This window comes from Pseudonaja textilis, chromosome 1 (assembly GCF_049901715.1).
Source record: "Pseudonaja textilis isolate UNSWEBS1 chromosome 1, rPseTex1.2, whole genome shotgun sequence".
In the NCBI taxonomy this organism is placed as follows: Eukaryota; Metazoa; Chordata; class Lepidosauria; order Squamata; family Elapidae; genus Pseudonaja; species Pseudonaja textilis.
In genome coordinates this window covers 215,802,722-215,828,077 of record NC_141990.1, presented here as the reverse complement: position 1 = coordinate 215,828,077, position 25,356 = coordinate 215,802,722, and the positions used below count along the sequence as shown (strand labels likewise).

Below are 25,356 nucleotides of genomic sequence, written 5' to 3'. Positions count from 1 at the left end.
AATCCAGATAAGGCTCGATCAAGATAATGCATGCTTTGCTTCCAGCCAGGAGCCGTGTGCAAATGCCCCACTTATATCCTGTTCTCCCAGCTTCAACTAATGAAAGGGATCAGGGCCTTCTCTCTCATAAGCCATGTTGCTCCCTTCTCCATTCCTCCCTGCATGCCCTAGGATGAAGAGGGGATGGCCCTGGGTCTTCCTCTGAATGCCCAGCTGGACCCCCGTTTCTACCAGAGCCACACTCCCACTCCCTGTTATTTGCTCAATCTCCCCCTCAGAATCAGACTCCAAGGGCATGACAGACAATTTTTCTTTCACCTACAAACCTGAATGACACATCACAAACAAATTTCAGCTTTCATTATAATATAAGAATGGATGCTACAGAGTGAACAATATAACTTCGGTAATCTGAAATGCATATTTAAATAGCAATATTAAGGAGTAGTCTGTTGTTCAGCCTTAAATTGGAATTAGTGAAAACTAAAACCCAACTTCAATTATGTAAATATTTTTGTAGTTTTATATCTGAAATATAAATTTTGGGGACTTGTGGTTTGTATAGAAACATAATTAAATAATTATTTAATAATTATAATTATTTAAAAGAATTATTACATTTGTAATAATAGACATTCTTTTTGCAGATAAAGTTATAATTTTTTCATGCCAGTAAGTTAATGTGGTATAATAAAGGGATTTATTACCATAAACCAAGCTCTGTATAAATTCTCTAAAAGAGAATTTTAGACATGGTTGGACTATATTTATGACAGGTTAAAATATGTTAACTATTAAATCCTATACTGTAGAAGAGTGATAATTCTGAGGTTTATGAAGATCATAATGTGTGAAGTGACAAATTTATGATATAAGTAAAATATGAGGCACTTTTTTCTTCTGTGATAAATCTTACATTGCTGCCTGAGTATTATAAACTTCTTTTTGAAATCTTTACTTTGTTTTTAACATTTGGAATTTTGGCATTTATTAATTTTTGTAGTGAATACATTTAATATATAAATATCTTATTTAATTATAACTTATATTTTATGATATTATTTTCATGGATAAATAAGTTAAAAAGAATTCCACTGATTTGTCCATAAACACTAATCAACGTTGTACTTCATGTGCCATTTTGTTTCAAAAGAGTTTGCATTTAAAATCAGTGCAACTTCTAGGATTTTGTTGCTGTTTACTACAAAGCAAATAGTACCATTTGCCACAAAATTTCAACTTAAGATGAAAGAATTGATCTTATACATATTAATAATTATTAAATTTATATGTTGCACAACACCCAGAATTATAGAGGCATGGATAGCTAATCTGAACCATTGTTTCCAGCTTATTTGCAGTAGATCTAAAGCTTTGAACACTAAAAAAAGGTGTATTTCTGCTTGCTTAATCATGCTTGTGCTTCTGATCTGAGAAGGTTAGAAATAATAAGTCTTTATTTTTTCCTTTTAAAGACGCTGTGTGGACAGTAATGACTGGACGTTTCCGATTGCCTGCTGGCAGAACCTACAATGTACGAGCATCTGAGCTGGCACGAGATAGACAGCATACAGAGGTGGTCTGCAATATTCTTCTTCTAGATAATACTGTACAAGCATTCAGGCTTAACGTAAGTTCAGTGTTTAAGAAGCATTTCTATAATACAATATTAATTTCATTTTTAACAATTTTATAACATTTAATACAAAATAGAATAATAGAATTGGGAGGGGCATTTATGTCATCAAATTCGACCTCAGCTTTGGTACAAGAAACCAAATCAAAGCATCCTTGACTACTTGCTATCAAATCTCTGTTTAAATATATCCAGTAAAGGAGAGCTTTCACAGTAATTACTTTCACTCCAAATGTCTTTACCATTTGGAATTTTTCCTGACAGTCAAGAAAATTTGCCTCCCTGTATTTAATGCCATTATTTTGTGTTCTACTCACTAGGATGATAGAATGTAGCCACTGTGTTTTCCTAAAAACATGACTTTCTTTTAAGAACCTGAAACATGTTCTTAAATTCCTCACCCATTTTGACATTTTTAGGGCTAAACTTGCCTATTTTCTTTAGCCTCTTCTCCTTTCGAGGCTTTGTTTCTAGTCTTCCCATCATTTTTGTTTAATGTATTTTGCATTTGTTAAGTTTTAACAATATAAAGATTCCTCTTAAAGTATTAAACCATGGTGGTGCAGTAGCACTGTTGTTACAATGGAGTTTTGCATGCTGTCTCTGCTCACTGCCAGGAGTTCAGTACTGACACTATTGCTAAGAGAGATAGTGGCCCAATGGTTAGAATGCAGTATTACAGGCTAACTCTGCATTCTACTGCCAAGAGTTCGATTCTAACCAGGTCAGGGTTGACTCAGCCTTCCATCCTTCCGAGGTCGGTAAAATGAGTACCCAGATTGTTGAGGGGAATATGCTGACTCTATAAACCACTTAGAGAGGACTATAAAGCACTGATGCGGTATATAAGTCTAAGCGCTATTGTTATTGCTGTTGTACCAGAAACATAACACAGTGGTATCAGCAGTACAGAATACAGTGAAATACTACATTTCCATGATTTGGAAACTGCTTTGACTAATAAAAACTTTTTTTGGGCCTTCTTGCTAGCATATAAGATTGGTGGTACATATTCCTGTTCTGATAATCTACCGCTAAAAATGGCAAAAACAGTAATATGGTATAACAGTTGTTTTGCCTTTGTCCTTGCCTCTTTTATTGGGATTTTCTGGAATATTTTTGTAAATTAACATCAGATGTTTCTGTCCTGATCCTGTTTAGGAAGAAAAAGAATGATGGTTTAAGAACCAAAATGAAAACCAACATAGTTTGATTTTAGTCTTTTAACAGTAGTTTCATGAAATGGATTAATAATGCAAGAAAAACCAGTACTGAAGTTTCTAATTCATAAAATCTATAATCTGTTCAACAATAGATTAGCAAAAGTGACATAGGCAAACAGCTATTTCTTTTTCTCAGGCATATAACAGTGATAATGGCAGGAGTGGGATTCAAATTTTTTAACAACCGGTTCTGTGGGCGTGGCTTAGTTGGTGGGCATGGCTTGGTGATCATGTGACTGGGTGGACATGGCTTGGTGGTCATATTATTGGCTGGGCATGGCCAACTCAATATCACTCACATCAAGTCATGCATCTCCTCGCCTGGCCTCTCATGACTGTGGGGATGCTGCAACAGTCGAAAGTGTGAAAAATGGTCATAAGTCACTTTTTTCAGTGTCACTGTAACTTTGAATGGTCACTCCACACAAACAAAGTACCAGCAAAGGAGGGGGAAAAAACTCCAGAGACGTTCCTGAGACAGGAAGTTTGGTCCTGCCAAGACTGTAATAAGGGTTAACAGAGAGGCAGTTTCTGTAAGCAACACCAGAATGTTTCCTTCCTGCCTTCCTTACAGGATTAGGCCAGTAATTTCTTCTAACAACCGGTTCTCCGAACTGCTTAGAATGTTAACAACCGGTCCTACCGAATAGGTGCGAACTGGTAGAATCCCACCCCTGGATAATGGATTGTTTTTTGTTCCATGGATAATATATGATTAATTATTGGGGAACCAAGGGCTTCTTTTGTTCTTTCTGTCATATATAAATAAAAAATCTATTTGAATTGATTTGTATTAATATATATTAATTTGTTGGTACTGTGGTAATTTCAAAATGAGAATTAGAAGTAAGAAAACTGAGTTCAAGGAAGAGAGCAGACTTGTAAGAAGGCATACAGTATTTATCTTATTTATGTATTTTTTCCTTCACATATAATATGTGATGGACATTCACTGAGAATAGAAAAAGCTGTTGAAAACATGAATGAGCAGGAGGTACAGATGGCTGAAGATGTCCCTGCTGAGGATGACCTTGAAGATCAGCTTCCCAAGCAACGTGGGAGGTGTGGAGCTTATCTCTGCTGCTCATGCATTTTAATCCTTTCTGAAACACACAAGTAGGATTTCTATCCTTTTTCTTGCCTGTCCAAACTAGTTATCTCTTCTCTTTTTCACATTTCCATTCAGTTTCATTTGGCCTTTCTTATATTTTAACATAATCTTCTCTTAGTCTATTTCAACAAAGTTTCTTTTTTCTTGCTTTTGATGAAAGGAAGATGTATGTATCTAACACTGCTTTACTTGTATGCAAGAGGACGATTAATATATGGTGGGGACATTTTTATAAGTAGAATACTTATTTTATCAAAAACAAAATAATATGATATCTTATTTTCCAAGAGAGTCAATTTGGTCTAGTGGTTGAGGAACCAAGCTAGAAACCAGGAGTCTTCTGTTCTCTCAGGAAAGCATGAAAGCCGGTTGGGTGACTTTGAGAATTCACTGTCTTTCAGCCCACAAAATCAAACTCAAGTGATAAGCCAGTTGGTCAATTCCAATTGCAACCAATGAATCGGTATTAGGTTGATCTGGAAAAATAAAGTGTACCCTGCAGTTGGCAGAATATGTGCTAGGACACAAAAAAACTAACTACCTATATATTTTTTTACTCTTGGCTCTACCTTTTTTTGGTGGGGGGGAGAGAATATGATTTCTGGACATACACACACACACACCATACCTATGATTTTATGCACATTCATATATAAGTGTGCTACATGCATATATTTAATGGGCGAAGGGGAAATCACCAAAAGAGCTTTTCGTTAGAGTTGCATCTTTAAATTGACAAAGGTATAGAAAAGCTGGATCTCTCTCTCTCTCCCTCTCCCTCTCCCTCTCTTTCTCTCCCTCTCCCTCTCCCGCTCTCTCTCCCTCTCTCCCTCCTTCAGGGTAATGTTTCATAATTCGTTTTTCTGATTTTTCATTAGTGAATGTTGATTACCTTTTTCAGTGGAATCTTTGCAGGTTGCCAATTTGCAAATTCTTATTGATCTTGTTTAAAATACTGACCATGATCTAATTCTAGGTTGTTTTTTAAAAAAGATATCTCTTGGGCTATTAGTAGTCAATATGTCTTCTTCCTTGTTTTCTGTCTTTTCCCTCTTTTACTTACTTGGTTATATTATGCTGTTTTTTTTCCTTTTTTGATAATATGCACAGAAGGAATATTACACCTGTGTTCTGAGAACTTGCACATATACACTGACACATGGCTCATCTTCTTAGAGGCACGCAAAGAGAAGGTGTGGCCTTTGAGACTCTGGGAAGTATTTATGGAATATACAGTATGAAGATGTGAGTTGTCTGTGGCATTTGTTGGATTAAAACAACAAGGGCCTTCCTGTTTGGGTGGAAGTGATGCTAATATTACCTAGGTCCTTCTGTTCCTCCCATTCCTGTCTACGAGTTTTGCATTTTTGTGGGTTGAAATTGGCAGGGTGTGTGAATTCATATGGAGAACTGTCCTTGCAACCTAAAGTGATTTCCCCATGATCTTTTTTATAACCTTTGCAGCACATCAGTCATATAGCCATTTTCTCCAAAAGTTGACAGAATTCTCCTGCTATATTTGAAAATGGAACGTTGCTGAATTACATGTCTCAATATTCCTCCCAAATAAAATGAAGTTAAAATAAAAATATACATATTTTAATATTAATATTTTAATATTTTAATATTTTTGTACAATTAAAATAGGTATATCTTTGTTTCCCCAAAAAGCAGATTATAACACAACATAATATTTACTCACAATCGTATGTTCTTCAGTGGTAAACTAATGAACTTGAATTTACTATAAAATAAAATATTATAACAAGATTCAACATTAACATAGTGCAAAACTGTTGGTTTTTTTTAAATCAAAATCTGACATTCTAATTTTGTTAGTATTATTTTCCAATATATTCCCAGTGTGTTTTGCAATTAAATTTAAATGTTATAAATAAGCCAGTTATAACAAGCAGGAATGTTTACCTATTTCTCTCATTTGTTAAGTACTTTGCTGCTGATCATAAGCAGGTTCTATGACTGAAGTTCATAAAGGGAAATCTATTTTCTCCCCGAGTCATGTAGAAATATTGCACAAAACTAAAAATGTGGGAATAGAAAACTGTGTGTACTTGTACTTTCATGTGAAAAGCCTTATCATTTAGTGCAGTGTTCTTAAACTGGGGGTAATTACTCCCGGTAGGGGTAATTTAGGCATATTTGGGAGTAATGGAGCACTTTGTAATAGCTTGTTTGTGAGTCGATGATCCAGTTTGGAATTGCTGCTCCTGAGATGCTTTATAAAACAAGAGTCTGCTTTTTTGTAATAATATCATTTGAGACTGAGAAATGGGATAAGTGGATCAAAAAAGTTCAAGAGCCACTGAGTTGGTGGATATTTAATTTTAATATGCACAGAAAGGAAATTATGCATAAATTGGCCAGCAGGTCAAAGTGTTAAAGATGTAATGAAATAAGGTACAAGTACAGAGTCGAAAAGGAACAAAGGAAATAAAGGTGTGGTTAAACAGCATACCTGTCAGATATAAGAGGAAGAGACAAGTTTATATTCTCATGGGCAGGGCAGACTGTTGAAAATGTTCTACAAGTTCTAAGTCTACAATGAAATTTAGTAGAAGTGGAGGTCATTTAACTCTGAAATGGACATTGACATATAATCATTTTGACATGTGCAATTATATTCAATTGTACTTTACAAGAGAAGCAATTTTTAAAACATTTGACGTTTAGTTCAACCAGTATTAATTTCTTATTAAATGTTTAACAATTGTTTCAATAGACTAGGAAAATATGAAGAATCAATGAAAAATGCAATAAAAATCCTCTTGTCACTGGGATGACAAGAATTTAATCTTTTTTTAAAGGATGCCCTTTGTATCTTTGTCCCCTTTAGTTTTTTAATACATAAATGAAAATATATACAAAAGAATTTTTCTTGATTTTTTGTGGAAATTCCATTGCAAAATATTTACAAGCAAAAGAGTTGAAAGAATGTGTATTCTGTTTGGGTATATGTTTGGTTTGCTAAATGTTTGAAAATATCTCTTCCTGAATTTCTATATTATTTGGGGCTAATGCAAATTATTACTGGCAGAATGTTAAGTTTTGGTTGAAACTTTAGTTTTATCTGTAAACTATTTTTGTTATTTTTCTTTCTACAGAAACATGATCAGGGACAAGTTCTGTTGGATGTAGTTTTCAAACATCTTGATCTGACTGAGAGAGACTATTTTGGTTTACAAGTGGCTGATGATTCTACTGATAACCCTGTAAGCTATACTATATTTTCCCCTTTTCTCTTCTCTTGGCATTTGAGATTTTGTTTTATTGATCATAACACTGTGTGTGTGTGCACGTATACTTTCTGTAGAAAAATTATTATGAGCAATTTATTGGTCATGTTTCACTTCTTTTCCACCTTAAAATAAAATAAATTTGGACATTTGTTTTCTGGTATAATATAAATATCTTCAGTTTATTCTCTCTGTAAATTCCTGAGTTCTTTGGCCCAATTAAATGGTAACAGGTGCCACTGAGAGGCAAATGAAAATAAAGAAAATTCTTATCTTGTCTAGTTCTTGGCGTAGGCTACACAGTTATCAGAAATATTTCAGATCTTAAGACAGATGTGAATTGATATTAGAAAGAAATCTCAATTAGCTCTATCAAAGAATGCCTAGTGTTTTCTGCTACTGTTTATTCTAGGGACTTTAGAAAAGTATTGGAGGCTGGTTACTAATTATCAAAATTTGTAGGATCCAAACATTGATCGTTCAACAGTTCTTTAGAGACAATGGACCACATATCTCTTCATATTTTTTTCACATGTTTAATCTATCTAACCAGTTTGTCTCTGACATTTGGTAACACTCCAGGATAGACCAAGGTAGAACAATAGATATTTCAATGACAGAGAAAAATCAAGGTTGAATATACAGGTGAAATTCAAAAAATTAGAATATCGTGCAAAAGTTCATTTATTTCAGTAATGCAGCTTAAAAGGTGAAACTAATATATGAGATAGACTCATTACATGCAAAGCAAGATAGTTCAAGCTGTGATTTGTCATAATTGAGATGATGATGGCTTACAGCTCATGAAAACCCCAAATCCACAATCTCATAAAATTAGAATATTACATGCAATCAATAAAACAAGGATTGTACATAGACCAATATCAGATCTCTGAAAAGTATAAGCATGCATATGTACTCAGTACTTGGTTTGGGCCCCTTTTGCAGCAATTACTGCCTCAATGTAGCATGGCATGGAAGCTATCAGCCTGTGGCACTTCTGAGGTATTATGGAAAACCAGGATGCTTCAATAGTGGCCTTCAGCTCTTCTGCATTGTTCGATCTCATGTCTCTCATCTTTCTCTTGGCAATGCCCCATAGATTCTCTATGGGGTTCAGGTCAGGCGAGTTTGCTGGCCAATCAAGCTCAGTAATCCCACGGTTATTGAACCAGGTTTTGGTGCTTTTGGCAGTGTGGGCAGGTGCCAAGTCCTGCTGGAAAATGAAATCAGCATCCCCATAAAGCTCATCTGCGGAAGGAAGCATGAAGTGCTCCAAAACCTCCTGGTAGATGGCTGTGTTGACCCTGGACTTAGTGAAGGACAGTGGACCAACAGCAGCAGATGACATGGCTCCCCAAATCAACACAGACTGTGGAAACTTCACACTGGACTTCAAGCATCTTGCAGTGTGTGCCTCTCCATTCTTCCTCCAGACTCTGGGTCCTTGGTTTCCAAATGAGATGCAAAAGTTGCTCTCATCAGAAAAGAGGACTTTGGATCACTGAGCAAGAGACCAGTTGTTTTTCTTTAGCCCAGGTAAGACGCTTCTGACGTTGTTTGTTGTTCAGGAGCGGCTTGACAAGAGGAATATGACATTTGAAGCCCATGTCCAGGATCCATCTGTGTGGTGGCTCTTGATGCACTGACTCCAGCCTCAGTCCACTCCTTGTGAAAGTCCCCAACACTTTTGAATGGCCTTTTCCTGACAATCCTCTCCAGGCTGTGGTCATCCCTGCTGCTTGTGCACCTTTTTCTTCCACACTTTTCCCTTCCACATAACTTACTATTAATGTGCTTTGATACAGTACTTTGGGAACATCCAACTTCTTTTGCAATTACCTTTTGAGGCTTTCCCTCCTTATGGAGGGTGTCAATGATGGTTTTCTGCACATCTGTCAGGTCAGCAGTCTTTCTCATGATTGTGATTCCTACTGAACCAGACTGAGAGACCATTTAAAGGCTCAGGAACCCTTTGTGGGTGTTATGGCTTAATTAGCTGTTTAGAGTGGGGCACTTTGAGCCTAGAATATTGAACCTTTTCACAATATTCCAATTTTCTGAGATTGTGGATTTGGGGTTTTCATGAGCTGTAAGCCATAATCATCACAATTATGCCACATCACAGCTTGAACTATCTTGCTTTGCATGTAATGAGTCTATCTCATATATTAGTTTCACCTTTTAAGTTGCATTACTGAAATAAATGAACTTTTTCACGATATTCTAATTTTTCAAGTTTCACCTGTACAATTCAATATACAAAGGTTTTATATTCTAATTTGAGAGTTTAACACAGATTACATAAATTCTTCCTTTTACTTTTATTTTTGCTCCTTAGGTCTGTGTAATACATTTATTAAACATAAAATCCCTTTGTGTGTACATATGGCAGACTGCAACAGGAAAACAATGTGCAATCTTTAGTTCATTCAGACTTTTTTCTGCACTAAAATCATGTATCATTGCTTTTAATTTCATCCAAGAACAGAATAAGAAATAAGGCAGTGAACAGATATCTATTAATAAAGGTCTAATCAGAACCTATAAGTAAATCCATAAACAAATTCACAATAATAGACTAATATCCTGCTATTAAAAGTAGATGAATATTTGAGATAATAGAAATTAGTCCAAAATGCAAATAACCATGAAAAGAGTTTTCTAAATCATGATAAAATCATACACAAAGTCCTCACATAAACAGAAAGAATGTAATCAGAAAAAGCAAAAAATGAAGAGATTCAAGGTAATTATTTTTATAATCTTAAATATTTTCACAAATTACCATTTGTATCTTATATTGTACCAGATATCCCTAAACCTTCTCAGACCTTAATGTCTCACTATTTTTTTTCATGGCACCCATAGCACTTCTCAAACTATATGTCCTAGTGTCCTGAGAACAGGACACCATCATTTATTCTGAAATCAGAACTATAGTTTGCTGTTAATTACTGTAGATCATCAGGAATATTTATTCTTTTTGAGTTTATTAAAATAAATATATCATTAATTAACTTGGTTGGCTAGTTTTGTAGCCTAAGATAATTCTTACAGATGGTTCATACATTGCTGTTATATGGAGATCATTATGGGCACTTCCAGAGGCATGCTCATACTCCAGCTTTTTATAATAATGAAAACACTTGGATAAGAATATTGTAAATATTTTAATCTCTTGCAAAGTAGTTAATGATCTTATGAGAGAAATCACATTAATAACATGAATAACATGGCAAATTCATTAGATAGGATATGTAAGAAAAGTATCAAGGTTAATTATAACATGCTACTCTCAAAGTGGGCCCTTCCTTTCCCTTTTCACACATATATAATTAAATTTTGCTCTTGTCTCTGTCTTGACAGTTTTCTAACTTGATTTAATTTATTGTTAGGAAGGAAACAGAGTAATTTGTAACAAAAAAAAATCCCATCCCCCAAAGGTATGTGCATAACAACAACACCAAAATCTAACAGAGTTTTTTTAAATAACTAGACTTAGTTATTTGATTTTTTAAATAAAGACTAGACTTAGGAAAATATATTCAATTTAGCTGATCATCTATTATAAATGAATGGAATTGCATACATGCCTGTTGTATGTAAAATGAGAGTTTATGAGTGCACAAAAGTATAAAGACAGATGATGTCTGTTTCCTCCAAAGTTTGCTAAACTGAAATTCATTAAATCAAGGATTTGCTGTATTACCAAACAGCTTTAACAAAGTTAATTAACCAGCTTGATTTTAAAATAAAAATTTCTCCACTAATTATTCTTGGTATTCTTAATATTCTTCTTATATATTGATATACACTGCTGTATTTTCATCACAATTTATTTTAATTTAAATAACTTTCCTCCTGTAACTTTCTCCATCATGTTTGCTCATTTTTGTTAATGTAATATTTGTAATTTTTTCAAATTCTTCCAAGAATCATATGGTAAATTAGTACATTTGTGTGTGTGTGTGTGTGTGTGTGTGTGTGTGTGTTATACCATAAAGTTACTTGGCAAAGGATGGCAGTTTTTTTTTGTTGATTTTTATAAAAATCAAATCATAGTGATTGTACATTCCATGAATGTCTAATCCATCTTTGATGATTGAGTCTGCAGTGAATGAGTTCTAGAAATCATTTGACTAGAAAAGCATTCACAAAATATTGCATACATAAATTAGTAACACACCCACTGGCTCATAGTACTGAGAAGCAAAATTAGACAAGCGTAATTTCCTAAAGAAAATAGAACTATTTTAAACAGGATGCATGTGGCCTTTTGTTCTTTCTAATCACCAGGGTGCACATCTAAATTCAATTTGTCTCAAATTGGTTTCTTGTCAAATTGCGGGGTGGAGAGGAAAGCCAACATGACATGTTCATTACAGGTGTTTCCAGATGAATGCAATAAATAAAAAAATTAAAATATATTTCACTAATCTGGAAATTAAAACTAATAAGGAAAATAATTTCCTTTGGGGTTAAATGGGATTCTTTATTAAAAATGATATACTTAAACAGAAACTGAAATAATCTTGTTCTCTGGATTTTTCCATGTCCCCTTGCCTGACATTGATTTCAACTGTTGTTTTATAGACTAATTTTGGGTTTAAAATGTTTTGATGATAGATTAGGGGACATTTACATTTTTGGCATACCATCCCGCAAAGGATAGTAAGCTTTAAACAAGGTATCTTTATCCTGCATTGTTAGCCACACTGACTACATATAATATAATCTGTGAGTCCTGGTTCAGGGTTTCCAGAACAGGTGCAAGAGTTTACCTGCAGCTGGCTGTCCAGGATGAATATGCCATGCATTTTATGAACTCTGTGCTCATTTCAGTATCATTGCAAACAAAAACTGTGTCTTTAATATTTCCTTATATTGAAATGTGGCAAAAATGTATTTTGTTTTGGAAAAAATATAATAAGCCAAATCTTTTTTCTCACTCAGAGGTGGCTGGATCCAAACAAGCCAATTAGGAAACAGTTGAAAAGTAAGCAAAATATTTTATCTACTTTGAATAAAAATCATCAGTAAATTTAGATAAAACCCCAAGTAAGCTAAAACATCAAATTCTAATCAGATGTTTTGGTTCATTTTAGGAGGATCACCCCACAATTTGAACTTCAGAGTCAAATTTTTTGTAAGCGATCCTAGTAAGCTTCAAGAAGAATATACAAGGTATCTGTCTTTTTTTATTTTAAATCAGTTACCTCTTTGTTTTATTATGTAAAACATAATGCTGTTGGTGTTAACTTTACATATATTTGATTTTATAGAAGGCATTATGTAAGATAGTGGAGCTTCAGCTTCAGAGTGTCCTAGAAGAATCCAGTTTTCTGGATCTTTTGCAGTCATTCTTGAGTGGTCAGTTCTATTTTTCCCTCCCCCTTTGCATCCATAGTTGTTCCAATTTGGTTCAATGTGAAATCCATAATTCTTTTCCCCCATGCTTTTTAGTACCTACATGAAACCCTTGGGTAGGTTGTGTGTCAGTTCAGAGGGACTTATAATTGGTGTAATGATGAAAATGAATAATATGTATTCATCTCAAGTTAAACCTGGGTGCTATCAAAGTTCAGACTCAGCTTCTAGAAACTGTCAGTCCTGTTTGTCAGATCTGGCTTGACTTCAGTTCCACTATTTACTTTAGATAGGGTTCCACTGGCCCTAAAGAAACTGGTCTGTGAGTTGAGGTTTCTTTGAATTCAGGTTTCTGCTGGAACAGAAGGTTGAACTATGGACACAAGGGCCTTTCCAAGGTTTCACTGATTGGCCCAGTTGCAGGTCTTTGAGACAAGGAGGCATTTTCAACAGTCAGCCAAGCATTCTTCACTCTTAGTTGGACTAAAGCAATGCATTCCATGTGGGCCCTGCCTTACATTATTGCTCAGAAATATAACCACCTGTCTGCTGAGTAGAAATAGGACATTTATCAATGTGCCACTGAGGCTACAGCTGCTGCATTAGAACAAGTGCTAGCTTTTACCTTTAAATTCTACATGACTTGATTCCTGAGTATTTACAGTTCCTTCTTTCTTGGCAAAAATCAGGCTACCCCATTTGTGCTGAGTGGGGAGTATATTGAAGTACACTGTGCTGTGTTTTCCCACTGATATAAAGAGAGGACTGTGGGAGTCCAATGAGATGCTGAATCTTCTTGAGTACTAGAAGGTAGAAAAGTACATAATTCCTTGTGTAAATATATAAGTATATAGTAAATATCCTGAACAGCTTATTCATAAACATTTATTCAAATTATTCATGAACATATATTCAAATTATATGATGTTTTAAATGTATTGATGTAAACAAGATGGACAGATTCATGCTTTCTAAATTCATACACATTTGGTAACTTAAAAAAAATCAGTTGTATGTTTAATGTGGATAGATATCTATAAGAACATTTTTTAAAGAAAAGTTTTTGAAAGCATTTATTGCTGCAATTAGTTTTTGCAAAGTATCTTTAATCCTAGTTGAGTTCCAGCACAGAAATTGTTTACAATGTATATTATAAGGAAAAAAACAGACAACTGAATTTAATTTCATTGAGGATTTGCATAACTGCAGCACTGCATTTATTTAATCTGCTTTTATTGTCCCTTAATACCTGAAAGCCTTCCAGGATACCACCATTTTTCTGACAAACACGTAGTATAAAATAACAAATGCATATAGAAGTTATACTGTTTCAAATGCAATGTCCCTTTAATAGTAATTTTATTAAGGTATATAAATGTAACAGTAAATAATACAAACTCAATGAATAAAACAAAAGAAAACTGGAAAGTGCAGGAAAGAAAGAAGAAAGAAAAATAGGGGAAAATAGAAATTGAAAAGAAAGAATATAATAAAGAAAGGAAATACATAAAGATGTGACTTCACACTTTCATTACAAGTATGAAGAATTTTAGTAACATCACTTTCTCTTAAATACAGCAAATGATCTCTTTTTCCCATATCCCATCTCTAGTCTGTAAACAAATACATAAAGCTCATATTTCAGTTCTGATATCAGCAAAAGTCCACTAAGACCTACCAGAGATAACATGCGGTATCTACCTTAACCTTGATAAAATAAGTCAAGTTGATATTCCTTCCTTTTACATCTAAAAATCTTGATATTCGGTTCCTTTAAATAAGGAACTTAGAACCTGATTTTGTCTTTCAATTTTTCTTTGTCTTTCTCACAAAATTCTTCAAAACTTTAAGGAGCTTTTTTTTGTAAATCCATCATAAGAAAATCATCCAGGTCAAGACATCATCCGGTTTCTTTTGAATGACCAATGTAACATCTTTTATCATGTCATTCTTAACTCAGTTTTGTCAGGTAGAACTTGTTCCTCATCCATAATATATTTTAAACACAGTCTGTCTTTAGAGGCAGACACTATTAAAATTAACCTCTGGATCCATTACTGAAAAATATACTTCAATATGTCCAATGTTAATTTTGTTACTCATTCTGTGACTTTAAATTGAATATGAGTGTACATCTCCTTTAATTGAAATCTTAAGTTCCCTCTAGTCTCTCTACTGTCCAATTTTTAAAGTCTTTATCTTACTGTGTCTTTTAAAAAAAATTCAGTGGAAAAAATTACTTATATTTAATTTCAAAGACTTATCTCAATTATCTGGAGTCTTAATCCATTCATAACTTTCTAATATCAATGAAGGAGAATATTTGTGGCTCAGGATTGAAATAATGTGAGATTATTACTAGACAAAATAAGGGCATTTCATAAAATGCAGATGCCATAGTCAAATGATACTTTAATTTTGTTAGATAAAAAAATAATACTAAGTTTGTCAACCTGTTGTTCTTGTTTACTTTTTCTTTAAGGTACCAGTATTTTTTGCAAATTAAACAAGATATTCTTACTGGCAGGTAAGATTTGTTTGTTTTACAAACTTGAGTGTCTTGTGATTCAGGGCAGGGATGGGCAGCATTCATTAAACAGCATGACATAATACTATAATCAAGTGATTGCATGCATTATGTGAAAAATTTGAAATGTGTGCTAGAATATCTTAAGTGGATATGTACTGATGGGACATCACATCTTATAATGAATTCAGAATTATACTAAATATTGTTTAAATGCTAAAATTTTCTTACCTGTCTGTTAATGTTCTTGCACTTCCAATTCTCAAGAGGATGTAGAATTTCTATTCCTTCCAGGTAGACAGTATGTTCTATTAAAACATATAGTGACCATGTTTGTTTTGAATGACATGTTAGGATTCTGAGAAACTGCTCATTTATATTTGCCTCTCCCTGAGTTGCCAACTACAAAACACAAACTCTGATTTCATATGTTAATAGACTTGGAGATCTTGCCAGTCTTTATCAGTCTAGGATATAAAAACCATGGTTTTTAATTTATAAATCCTAGCTTTTCTGGGTGTCAGGCTATTGATATTAATAAGCAAATTTCCTTTGTTTATGGTTGTAATAAGAGAAACACAGAATCAGTGAAAGGCTGCATCAGTATTCAGCTTAAACATAGCAAACCAATATTATTTAGAATCCTGCCTTAGCATTTTGATATGTCTATACTGATAGTCCTCCATTAATGACTACCCTGTTTAGTGCCCATTTAAAGTTACAACAGCACTGAAAAAGTAACCTTATGGCTGGTCCTTGAACTTATGTCACATTGCAGTGTCCCCACATGATTACCATTCGGCCACTTTGCAATCAGTGCATCAACGTAGCCTGATTTACAACCATCACAGTTTCCCGCAGTTACATAATTGCCATTTGTGAGCTTCACCACAAGCAAAGTCAATGGAGAAACCAGCAGTAAAATCCATGACGACTCGCTTAATGACCACAGGTGATTCACTTAACAACCACACTGGAACTGATTTTGTAAATTCTATGTGGTCATGTGATATTTCACAGAGTGGTTTCACGGCTTAACAAAAGGGCTGCCAGTCCCCATTGTGGTTATTAAGTGAGGAGAACCTGCACATACCAGTTTATTCATATCCAAAATAGTTAAACGTATACTTTTTATCATTTAAATATCAATTGATAGGCATATTTTTATTTTTTTAAATAGGAAAGTATATCATGATTCAGCTCATGTACAAAATTTTTGTAAGGAAATATATCCACACAGTTCAGCAGGTTCACCTAATTTAAATAAATTGTTAAAATAGTTTGGATTTAAATATTGTAGTTCATGGTTGAGATTTTTAGGTTTTGTTTTTTACTTTTTACAGATTGCCCTGTCCTTATAATACTGCTGTACTCTTGGCTTCCTATGCTGTTCAGTGTAAGTACATATGTAAGTGTTTAAAATTGAGAAAATACTGGTCTTGTCTGACATTTCTATGTTACACTGTGCCCCTTTCCTACAAATTCATAATACTTACAGATCTATGTAATAAAAAAGTGATAACTTTTCTCCAATATTGCTTCCTAGCAGGTGACATTTTAGACATGCTGCTTGTACTCAAAGTGCTAATCAGTACCAGACTAGTAAGCATACTAGTACAACCCTTCATTTGTCCATTTGGCTTTTGAAACTAGCTAAAGTGGGGGCCATCACCATATTTTAATAGTAGCAGGTTCTTTAGTTTAAATATGCTTTAAGATTTTTTTAAATGTTATATTTAGGTTCCCTAATTATGCTAGTTTTCAATGTTTATCTAACACAGATTTTATTTTAAAAATATATTTCATTTTATTAAGTGTATTTCTTGAAATGGCTTGTATTGCAATCTTACAATTTTTTAAAAAAATCTCTGTTTGATTTATTCCCCAAAAGGTAAGAATATGGTTGCTGTCATAATATTATTAGTAACATTGTGCCTTGAATGTATTCTGGTTGATTTCTTTGGTGAACCATTTGTTCATTTTCTTGACTATCCACAATATTCTCAAGAGTCTTTTTCAATATCAAAGTTCAAAAGCATTAGTCCTTTTCTATCCTGCTTCTTCAAAGTAAAATTTTCAATTACATAGAGTGCCACAGAGAAAATTACAGTTTGCATTAATTTATATTTACATTTAATCTTACTCCTTTCTTTTTTAGCATGACAGGTTATTTATGTTTCCTCCAGGAGGTGGTCTAGAATTCTCAATTTTCTAATTTTTTTCCACAGCATGACATGACGAATACGATTAAAGGACTTTTTAAAAATCAATTAAGTGCACACGGATGTATTTTGGTATTCTTTGGCTTTCTCAAATGTCCTGTGTGCATCAAAAATAATTTCTCATGTTCCTCAGCCTTTTCTAAATCCAGCTTGAACATCTGGCCTATTCCTTTTCCTGGAATATACCAGGACTCTAATCTGCATTGGACGATCCTAAGCATTATTTTGTTAGCACGTGAAACTAAGGATAGTATACTGTGGTTTGCAGGTTCTGCTAAATCCTTTTCTTTGCTATTGGTATATAGATTGATATCTTCCAGTTTGTTAGATACTGGGTTTTTCCAGATCTGCGATCACAGGTTAGTTAGAACCATTATTTAGTTTTCTTCTGTTGTTTCATGTATTTTTGTAGATATTCCATCAATGTAACCTTCTGACTGGTTCTGGCTAGAGTGCTGATCTAACTTCATCTTCTAGTACTAGATGTTCTTGTAAGTAGGAGTATTTTCTGTGGCATCTGCGATGTTGAAATTTCTATTGTGCATAGTTGCAGTTTATTCTTTCCATCTTTTTTGATCTTCTTTGGAACAATTACTATCTGTTCCTCGGGTGAATTGAGCTGTAGTTCACAAAAGCTTGTAACTTGTAATAAAATTTTTAGTTAGAAAAAGTCCTACGAAGTCTCCTGATTCTTTGCCATCATCGACTAAACATTGTTCTTCTTGTTAAAGAACTGTCTATTGGCGTCCTTTAGTGTACCGTTTTGAAGTTGGAACTTATTTCTCATTTTGGGGACTTTTTGGAAGACTTACGCATTTTTGCATGTCCATTTCCATTTTCATTTACAGTTTTGTCTCTTCTAATAGCTATTTGAAATTCTTCATTGTTTGTTCCGATGATTATTTGGGGGGACGGGGGACAGCGATGCTTTATCTCTTTTCTTTCTGCAATTTTCACTCTTTGGTCTGACATACAATTTGCTTTATTCTGTTTCTTGATCTTTGGCAATCTGTTTACACATTCATTCTTAACAAATTCTTTAAGTTTATTCCTTAGTGCCTCTAAACCCTTATCAATGAGGTTCAAAGCTTCAAAGTGACTCCTAGTGTTCTCCTTAAAAATGGTGGGTATGGGCTCAAAGTCACATTATGGAAACTGCTTGGCTTTTTTCTTCCACTTTACCTTAATTGGGTAATTGCATATGAGCAATATCTAATCTGCTCTACAGTTGGTCCTGCCCATGTCTTTGTTGTTAATAATTGAGCTCTTCTACCTCCTTCTGCCAATAATATAGTCAGTCTGATTTCTATCTACTTCACCTGGGAAATAATGTGTACATAAAGTGTTGCTTTAAAGTTTGTAAACTCTTTTGAGCCCTTAATATTTCTGCATAAAAATGGCCTGAAACATGATCTGTTTGTGCAAGTCTTAAAATTAGATAAAGAGAATCCAGTTAAATAAATGAACTATAAATATTATACTTGCTCATTTATTCTTTGAGGAAAATGATCCAAAGCTACTATTTGCGTGTGGCAAAAGTTAGTGAATTTTTAGAATTATCAGTTAATTTAAAGGGGAAATTAGAGTCATATATATATATCAGTCATTGTAATGATTATCAGATATGAACGTGGAAAGTCCTGCATTCTTTAAAGGATACAATTCTGAATATTCACTATTAAAATCTCATCTTCACAAGTATGTGAAAGTATATCATGGCTCGAACAAAAACGATTTCTGTGGACTTCTGAAAAACAGTTGTTGATGTTCAGCTGGCTAGAAAATATTATAAAACTACGTCCAAAGATTTGGACTCCACCAATCCACTATCACAAATAGTAGCAATTCAACACCTTTGTTACCTTCCCCAGGAGTGGTCAACTTGTCAAGATCACACCAAGAGAAAGGCATGTAATACTCTGGGAGGTCTCAAAAACCCCTAGGGCAATATCTTAAAGACCTGCCTTGCATTGGCAAATGATAGTGTTCATAAGACCACCATTAAAAGAACATTGAACAGTAATGGTGTGCATGACAATATTGCAAGGAGAAAATCACTACTCTCCAAAAATAACATTGCTGCCTGTTTACAGTTTGTGAAATACCATAAGGCTATTGGAAAAATGTTCAATGGATGGATAAGGCCAAAATCGAACTCTTTTGCTTGATTGAAAAGGCAAATACTAGATTTTAGTATAAGAACCTTATCCCCTCTGTGAAATTTGGCTTGGACTTGCTTGTTTCCTGTGGACTAGGATGACTTTCCATCATTGATGGACCTATGAACTGGACATCCATGAACTGAAGCTCAAGAGAAAGTAGGTCATGCAGCAATACAATGACCTAAAATACAAAGTAGTACAGCCAAGGATGATTAATTAAAATTAAGTTAATGTTTTGGAACGGCCAAGGCAAGGCCCTGATCTTGATCCTATAGAAAAGTTGTGGAAGGAGGATAGCTTCTGTGTGGAAGCTTTCCAGCATCCCTGAGTTGAAGCTGTTCTATAAGGAAAAATGGGCTAAAATTCCTCCAAGCCAATGTGCAGGACTGATCAAGAGTTATTAGATAACATTTAGTTGCAGTTATTGCTGCCCAAGGAGGACACTCCATTTACAAAAAGCAAAGGTTCACATACTTTTGCCACACACAAATGTAGTACAGATCCATTGACAGCCGCCGATATATGTCACAAGTTTCTTATTTCTGTCATAGGGCTTTTGGATACCGTGTTCTGTTTAATATTAAAAAAAAGTTTAAAGGTGAACAATGCATACTTCAACTTTAGATAGTGGCACATATGATTTTTTTGAGGTTTGTGGTATGAGTCTAATCTTATCTAACCGTCTATATTCACTTATTTAGACTTACATAAAAACTTTCAACATAGAAGAAAACACAGTTTAAAAATCTGGAATATTAGAATGTTATTGGACCAATATATTTCTAGCGAGCACAGGGTTTTCTGGAAAAAAAAGTTTGCACTAGTTCAGTGATGGTGAACTGACATGTATGCTAAAGGTGATACAACATGACATTTTAGATGACACGCCAGCTTTCAACACCTGACAACAATTAATCTGTAAAGCATGCCCCATACTTGTGTGAGTTTTGGTGGCAGCAGAGAATGGCATGTGTTCTCGCATAGCCTCTGGAATTTGCACTAGAACAGGGTGTGCTTTCACACAGTTTTTGGAGGCTGCAGAAGCTGTGGAAGAGCTTTCTCTGAAGCTGCATCAAGAGGAAAGGTCTTGTGCAACTCAGAGCAGCCCTGGGTAGGCCACAGGAGTCTGCAAACAGAAAGAGAACATTGCTTGAAGGTAAGTGGCAGATCCTCAGTTGCGTCTGGAGGAATCGTATGAAGCAGCCTTTTTGAGTGGCAGCAGTGACTTTAGGACTGACATCAAAGTCTGGGCCTTTATTTAAGGCCCAGCTCAGCTCTAACACATCGAGAATACTGTTCAGGGTGGCTTAGATGGAGGGTGGAATATAGAGAATTGTTTCTCATTTGTTTGCGGAAGGAGTGTTTATATGTTAGCATAGACAAGATGAGCATTTATTTTGAATTTTTGACATGCCAAGCCCAAAAGGTTTACCATCATTGCACTAGTACAACAGAAACATACATTATTTTTTATAACAGTCTGAAAGAAGTTATTTAAAAATACGTCTAGGAACATTGTATGCAGCTCAGCATTTCTTTGAAGTTTTATTTGCAGTAACTGCCACTCCCAGGGAGGCACGTAGCTTTATAAATTGAACTATAGTTTATCTCTTTGAAATTGGGTGTTGTTCAAAGAAAAGGTTCCGGGGCACCTGCCTATGCAATTTTGTCTATACTACTGTGGTAGACAATGCACATAAATAAATAAATAAACATTTTCCCAAAAATATTTAATACTGTTCAGTGTTGCTGATAGAAATACAGATAGTTCTTGATTTACGACCATAATTCAGCCCAAAATTTCATTTGCTAAGCAAGATAGTTGTTAAGTGGATTTTGTCCCATTTTACAACCTTCCATGCCACAGTTGTTCAGTGAATCACTTCAGTTCTTAAGATGGTAACAAGGTCATTAAGTAAATCTGCTTGTTTTTGCTTGTCAGAAGGTGGGAAAAGGTGATCATGTGACCCCCTCACATGAGATACTTATGAGTGTCATAAATGTGAATCAAGCATCTGAACTTTGATCACAGGCCATGGGCATGTTGCAAGTGTAAAAAACGGTCATAAGTCACCTTTTCAGTGATGATGTAACTTCAGTCACTAAACAAATTGTTTTAAGTCAAGAATTACCTGTACTATCATCCGATATTTAATATTATATTGGTACTAGTATATCAAATGATTCAATTGAATTATATCTGTGATTCAATGAAAAATATTTTGAGGGTTATTCATATGGAATTCATAGGACTTGTTTTCAAGCAAACTTGCACCAGATGGTTGGTCTTTCTGGCACTAATATTCAAGAGATGATTCATGTATATTTGTCTTTATAGGATTACATTCAAGTTGATTCATTTGTGGAAAGATCTAAAGAGATAAACTGTTTTTATTTCCATATCTTCTGTTGGTTCTGCAAGTTGTTGAAACAGGGTTGCTGTTATATAAATAGCTTATTTTAACTTTCAGCTGAACTGGGAGACTACAACCTTACAGATAACTTCCCAGGCTACCTCTCAGATTACTCTTTCATCCCTGGCCAGCCTCAAGACTTTGAAAAAGAAATATCCAAACTACATCAGCAACATATGTAAGCATGACAAAAATATAAAGTTATAATTTTAAAAATGACACGACTGATTCTATGCCCTCAAAATTATTAGGTGTGTGCAGATCAACAGTAGCTGTCTGAATTATAAGCTAGCTTTTTCCATGGTGTGCTATTCACTTCTTATGAAGAACTAAAGCATTTAAAGCAAACATATAATTGCAGACCCATAAAAAGGAGATCTTGTGAAAGAGCACACCCTTATCCATTTTTAATACTATAGCTATGTTGAGTTCCTGCTAATAGTGTCTATTAAATAAGGTATGCAAAAATATACTTTTGCAATCAACAGTTTCTGTATAATACTGAAAGTGCATTCTTCTGGCATCTACAGAGCTTCCAATATGAAACTACTTAATCAAAAAATAATTTATTAAATAAAAAAGTATATGTAATATTAACCTTGTTTTCCCTTTGTGCAATTCCATATTTCATGCAGAAACTTTTGTTTTTAGGCAAGGGCTTGGATTTTACAAGCATTGTAAAAGAATTTAAAGCTTGCTTATTTTTGCCTCCATATAGAGGTTTGTCTCCAGCTGAAGCAGAGTTCAGTTATCTCAGTACTGCCCGAACCTTAGAACTCTATGGAGTTGAACGGCACTATGCAAGGGTAGGTTTGAATTAATTGCTACTGTTTTAATGGATAGCATCTGTAAACTTGTTTTGTACGAATTATCAATTTTAAATACATTTAAGTATTCAGGGTAAATGAGCATGAATTAAAGCGTATAAAGTCATATATTCAAAATTTAATCCACCTATGTTTTGTTTTACATACCCCGTGCACTTAAAAACTTTGAATAAAAATTCTTAACCACAAACCTGGCTCGTAAAGTAGTTAGTATTTTAAAAGGCTGCAATTTTGTCCACCTTTACATATGAGTAAATATGTAATATGCTTCTAAATTGCAATCAAAGGTGTTGTTTTCACGTTCTGTGCTTAAAAATTGTATTGATTACAATTTTTAATTTTCAGTAAGGCACCTTATAACAATTTAAATTCATAACTCATTAAAATTAAAAAAGGAAAGTTTGTAGTAGCAAGTAGGTAGCTGGAAGTAGCTATTGAGTGCTGAGTTTTGAGTTGTTTTCTCTGTTCCTCTTCTCTGCACTTGATGAGAAGATGGAAGAATCATATTAATTTTCTTAATAGTAGTGCTCAGCTAAGCATACAATCCATTGCTAACATATACATTTTAGCCCAATAAAAGAGACGAAATCAGGCATATGCTGAGCCTTTGCTTGAATAGATGTTTATGCAAAGTAACCCCCCACTTCACAATCCCAACTATAGCAATTAACAATTTTTCACCAAGACACTATTTGTTCTCCTCCCCTTTCCCATTGCCACCTCTCCCCCCCAATTCCACTTAAGTGTATAAATACAATGTCATGTAATATAAGAAGCGAGTATCAGCTTCTGAAGTCTTATCACAAACAATAAATGACTGCCTTTAAGATCATGGTATCATAAACTTTGCCCTCTTTCATAGAGGCAGTTCTTACCTATAGTAATAAAGAGCTTAGAGAATCAGGAAATGCATGTGATCTTATAGTTCAGAGTATGCTTGTTCAGTGTTTCACATGATTTTTAATCAGAAATGGATGATTGCATCATGTAATAAACTTACTTATAAGAATTAATTTAATATATTTTCTGGTTAATCAGTTAAATATTGATTTTTTTCTTAAGCCCAGAAAAAGAACAAGTTTTGGAAGAAAGCTAGCAACCATTCCCTATTATACATAGCATAATGTTGTGATGATATCTGTTTCAGGATATTTAAAAATGGCCATGCTTAATCAGAATGTTCAGTTATAATATTACCAGTAGTTCTCGACTTATGACCACAATTGGGAACAGAATCTTGGTCACTGAGTGAAATGGTTGTTAAACAAGATATCACCTGACTTTCTTGCTCAATGACGCAATCCCAGCATTCCCAATTGCAGTCATTGAACAAACTCATGGTCATTAAATGGGGAGAGTCCCAAGTCCAGAGTGTTTTTGAGGGTGGAGGCACTGGGAGGCCTGTGAGTTGTGAGGGTGCTGCAGTAGAGTGCAAAGCCACAGCCACCCCGAGCCACTCTCAGCAACCCCAGCCCAGCAGCATGTCATTGGCAACGCTAGGGCCTCTTACACAGGTATTTTCATAACATAGCAGGTTACTATATTATTTCAAAGTTTGTGATGATTCTAATTTTCTTCCATGAGGTAGTTCCTTAAGATCAATTGTGTTTAAATATATATAGAATAGTTCTTTATTGGGGAAAAATACAGGAGAACCTTAGGACATTGACTGATAGTGAGAGTATGGGGAAAGCAGAAAAGCCAGAATGTGATATTAAGAGAAAAAAATGTTTTCCTTGATGACATTAGAAACTTATCAAGGAAGATTTATTGCTTCTTTACAAATGAATAAAAGTTGTAATATCTCACACAAGATATTAATAAGTATTCATAATTTTCCTGTTCTTTTTATAGGATCAAAGTAATAATGAAATTATGATTGGAGTAATGTCAGGAGGCATATTCATTTATAAGAACAGGGTACGAATTAACACCTTTACATGGTAAGGATATGTTTTAAAAGCATTATTATTTCCTATGTACAGCTATTCCTCACTGAATGACACTAAATAGGACTGGAAATCATTGGGGGACATGGTCATAAGTAAGTTAAGCAAAGACTTCATGTGACCTCAACTTGCAACACCCTGACAGTTTCCCTCTTGACTTCATTTGTCAGAAGCCAGCAGGAAAAGTTACAGGTTGCAATAACATGACTGCAGGGTATTGAAGTGGTTGTAACTGTGAGGACTGATCATAACTAAGACTGATTGGTGTAGTTGGCATTTAAACAGTCACTGGATAATTAGTTGTTAAACAAGGACCATATATTGGTTATGTTGCTGTGGTCCTTTCTCAGGTCAGGCCTGGGACCTTTGAGAGATAGCTTTCATTTTTAAGTATACATAAGATCTTCTCATTAACATTTTTATTGAGTTATAAGATAAAATAAGATACAAAATATGAAAGAAAATAGGAAAATAATTGGGAGAAGGGAGGAAGATTAGAAAAAAAATGAGGACGGATTAGAAAAAAGGAAAGAAAGAAGCATTAACTTCCAACTCTCTCTGTTGCTGTAAAATAGGGTGTTAACATTAAATCACAACTTTTTGTTTTTTCATGATAATATAAACCAGCCATTTCTATAAGGATCTGTCAGTCTAATCGGTA

The 25,356-nt window shown here is 34.3% G+C and overlaps 1 protein-coding gene across 6 annotated transcripts in view; it reads left to right on the top strand.

Moving 5' to 3' along the window:
* Nucleotides 1-25,356, top strand: part of PTPN4 (protein tyrosine phosphatase non-receptor type 4) — a 103,049-nt gene that overhangs the window by 35,403 nt on the left and 42,290 nt on the right. For 3 of the 6 annotated variants that reach the window (XM_026707998.2, XM_087920457.1, XM_087920456.1), the window contains exons 2-10: nt 1,476-1,630; nt 7,093-7,200; nt 12,181-12,223; nt 12,333-12,411; nt 15,077-15,121; nt 16,465-16,517; nt 21,977-22,097; nt 22,638-22,725; nt 24,601-24,689. In XM_026707998.2, the coding sequence (XP_026563783.1) occupies nt 1,493-1,630; nt 7,093-7,200; nt 12,181-12,223; nt 12,333-12,411; nt 15,077-15,121; nt 16,465-16,517; nt 21,977-22,097; nt 22,638-22,725; nt 24,601-24,689 (764 nt within the window). In that variant the 5' untranslated portion in view covers nt 1,476-1,492. Of the gene's footprint in view, nt 1-1,475; nt 1,631-7,092; nt 7,201-12,180; nt 12,224-12,332; nt 12,412-15,076; nt 15,122-16,464; nt 16,530-21,976; nt 22,098-22,637; nt 22,726-24,600; nt 24,690-25,356 lie in introns of all 6 variants that reach the window. The other 3 variants (XM_026708000.2, XM_026707999.2, XM_026707997.2) reach the window with 1 other exon arrangement.